Here is a 3,451-nt window from a genome sequence, read left to right as displayed (position 1 = left end):
CTGGTGTCCCCCCCCCCTCCCCAGTTCACATCCAGGCCAACCTGGAGGACGCTCTGGTGCAGGAGGCCCTGAAGACGGTGAGTTGGCACTTGTGTCCCCCCTCTTCAAACACCCTGCCCCATAGTTTCCCCAGCCCCATAGCGTCCCCAGCCCCACAGCGTTGTGTGTGTGTGTGTGTGTGTGTGTGTCCCCGGTGACACGGGTGTCCCCCCCAGGGTGTGGACCTTCGGCAGTACTCCAAGCAGGTGGAGCTGGAGCTGCAGGAGGTCGAGCGCGCCTCCATCCGCGACTGTATCCTTCTTCTTAGGGGTTGGGGAGGGACATGGGGGGTGGTGGCTGTCACGGGAGAGAGGGGGGGGACCCAGAGTGTCCCCAACGTCCCCCGTTGTGTCCCCAACCTGGCCCTGAACTGCCCTCCCAGACATCAAGGAGAGCGAGAACATCGCCTCGTTGCACAACCAGATCACGGCCTGCGACGCCATCCTGGAGGTGAGGAGCGGGATGAGGTGGCCCCAAATGTCCCCGAGGTGGCCCCAAATGTCCCCAAGGTGGCTCCTGAGGACACTCAGGCTGACACACCAGAGGGCTGTGCCACCATCCAGCGTGACCTGGAGAGCTGGGCAGAGAAGAACCTCATGAGGTTCACCAAGGGCAAGTGTAGGGTCTTCCACCTGGGGAGGAAGAACCTCAGGCACCAGTAGAGGTTGGGGGTGGATCTTCTGGAAAGCGCTTCTGAGGAGAAGGATCTGGGGGTCCTGGTGGATGGGAAACTCTCCAGGAGCCAGGAGTGTGCTCTGGTGGCCAAGAGGACCAATGGAATCCTGGGCTACGTAGGGAAGAGTGTGGCCAGGAGGTGGAGGGAGGTCATTCTCCCCCTCTGCTCTGCACTGGGGAGGCCACAACTGGAATCCTGTGTCCAGTTTTGAGCTCCCCAGTTCAAGAGAAACTGGGAACTGCTGGAGAGAGTCCAGTGTAGGGCACCAGAGATGATGGAGGGGTTGGAGCATCTTCTTGATGAGGAAAGGCTGAGAGAGCTGGGGGTCTTCAACCTGGAGAAGAGAAGGTTGAGGGGAGACCTTATTAAGTGTCTAAAGGGTGGGTTGAAGGAGGATGGAGATGGACTCTTTCCAGTGGTTCCCAGTGACAGGATGAGGGGCAACGGGCATAAGCTGGAACATGTGTCCTCCAATCTGAGGAAGAACTTCTTTGGGGTGAGGGTGGCAGAGCCCTGGAAGAGGCTGCCCAGGGAGGGTGTGGAGTCCCCTTCTCTGGAGATCTTCAGGCCCCACCTGGATGCTCCTGAGTGATGTGCTCTGGGCAACCCTGCTTTGGCCAGGGAGTTGGACTGGATGATCTCCAGAAGGTCCCTTCCAGCTCTGACAATTCTGTGAGCACTCTGTGTGTGTGTGTCCCCAGCGCATGGAGCAGATGCTGAGCGCCTTCCAGTGTGACCTGAGCAGCATCAGCTCCGAGATCCGGACGCTGCAGGAGCAGTCGGTGGCCATGAACTTGAGGCTGAAGAACCGCCGGGCCGTGCGGCTGCAGCTGGGCCAGCTCCTGGATGAACTGGTGGTCCCCGCCGCCATGATCAGGTGGGGATCACACAGGGGGGGGATGAAAGAGAGAGACCGAGGTGGTTGCCACCTCCCTGTCCCCTCCTGTCACCTCCTTGTCACCTCCTGTCACCTCCCTGTCACCTCGCAGCACCATCCTGGAGGCGCCGGTGACGGAGCCGGAATTCCTGGAGCAGCTGCAGGAGCTCAACGGGAAAATCAACTCGGTGAAGGAGCAGGCCTTCCGGGAGACCGTGGCCTGCGCCGACGTCCAGCACGTCCTGGAGAAGCTCAAGATTAAGGTGACGAGACCCCACGCACCTCCCCCAGCACCCAGGAGACCCCCTCAGCACCCCTCCATCCAACCCATCCCTGTGTCCTGTCCCCCACCCCAAGGCCGTCACCAAGATCCGCGAGTTCGTCCTGCAGAAGATCTACTCCTTCCGCAAGCCCATGACCAACTACCAGATCCCCCAAAACGCCTTGTTGAAGTACAGGTGGGGTGCTGGGGAAGGAAATGGGGGTGCAGGGAGGAAGGGTGGGGGTACCCCAACATCTCCTCACCTCCCCGGGCAGGTTTTTCTACCAGTTCCTGCTGGGCAACGAGCGGACGGTGGCGCAGGAGCTGCGGGAGCAGTACGTGGACACCATGAGCAAGATCTACCTCTCCTACTTCAAATCCTACACCAGCCGCCTGATGAAGATCCAGGTTGGGGAGGGGGTTGAGGGGCTGGAGGGACATAAGGTGGCCTTGGGGACATGGGGGGGGACGCGCTTCAGGCACTGATCCCTTCCCGTTTTGTCCCCGCAGTACGAGGAGGTGGCGGAGAAGGACGATCTCATGGGCGTGGAGGACACGGCCAAGAAAGATATCCTGGGGTTGTGTGTGGGGATGAAGATGGGGGGGGTTTGAGGGAGGGGACCGGGGCCACCTTGTTATTTCCTTGACCCCCGTTATCTCCTGTGTGTCCCCTCTCCTTTCCCATCACGTTTCTTCTCCAAGCCCTCGCTGAAGAACCGCAACACCGTCTTCACCCTGGGCAACCGCGGCAGCGTCATCGGGGCGGCCGAGCTGGAGGGCCCCATCATCGTGCCCCACGCCGCGCAGAAGAGCGACGTGAGGGTGAGTCGGGGGAAATGAAAGGAGGAGAAATAAGAGGTTGGGGGTATGTCCTGACCTCTGTCTGTCCATCTGTACCCAGCGAGTTGTGATCAATGGAGCTAGATCTGGTTGGTGGCCGGTCACCAGTGGTGTCCCTCAGGGCTCGGTTCTGGGGCCAGTCTTGTTCAATATCTTTAACGATGATCTGGACGAGGGGATCGAATGCACCCTCAGTAAGTTTGCAGATGACACCAAACTGGGTGGGAGTGTTGATCTGCTTGAGGGTCGGAAGGCTCTACAGAGGGATCTGGACAGGATGGATCAATGGGCCAAGGGATGAGGTTCAATAAGGCCAAGTGCCGGGTCCTGCATTTTGGTCAACGCTACCTCCAGGCTTGGGGAAGAGTGGCTGGAGCTGCCCAGAAGAAAAGGACCTGGGGGTGTTGGTGGACAGCAGGCTTAACATGAGCCAGCAGTGTGCCCAGGTGGCCAAGAAGGCCAATGGCATCCTGGCTCGTATCAAGAACAGCGTGGCCAGCAGGAGTAGGGAAGTCATGGTGCCTCTGTACTGGGCCCTGGTGAGGCCTCACCTCCAGGGCTGTGTTCAGTTTTGGGCCCCTCACTACAGGAAAGACATTGAAGTGCTGGAGCGTGTCCAGAGGAGAGCCACCAAGCTGGGGAGGGGTCTGGAGAACAAGTCCTACGAGGAGAGGCTGAGGGAACTGGGCACGTTTAGTTTGGAGAAGAGGAGGCTGAGGGGAGACCTCATTGCCCTCTACAACTACCTGAAAGGAGG

At 59.8% G+C, this 3,451-nt stretch overlaps 1 protein-coding gene across 1 annotated transcript in view; it reads left to right on the top strand.

Annotated features, from left to right (window-relative positions):
* The first annotated feature begins 29 nt into the window (after window positions 1-29).
* Window positions 30-3,451, top strand: part of VPS52 (VPS52 GARP complex subunit) — an 8,736-nt gene continuing 5,314 nt past the window's right edge. The window contains 9 exon segments of the mRNA XM_014961726.1: window positions 30-77; window positions 216-291; window positions 422-489; window positions 1,417-1,592; window positions 1,705-1,855; window positions 1,950-2,050; window positions 2,130-2,262; window positions 2,365-2,422; window positions 2,543-2,676. Coding sequence (XP_014817212.1) covers window positions 1,420-1,592; window positions 1,705-1,855; window positions 1,950-2,050; window positions 2,130-2,262; window positions 2,365-2,422; window positions 2,543-2,676 — 750 coding nt within the window. The 5' untranslated portion in view covers window positions 30-77; window positions 216-291; window positions 422-489; window positions 1,417-1,419.

The sequence above is a fragment of the Calidris pugnax genome, unplaced genomic scaffold (genome assembly GCF_001431845.1).
Source record: "Calidris pugnax isolate Ruff unplaced genomic scaffold, ASM143184v1 scaffold809, whole genome shotgun sequence".
Taxonomy (NCBI): Eukaryota; Metazoa; Chordata; class Aves; order Charadriiformes; family Scolopacidae; genus Calidris; species Calidris pugnax.
Note: the sequence above shows the minus strand (reverse complement) of the source record. Positions and strands in the feature narration are given on the sequence as shown.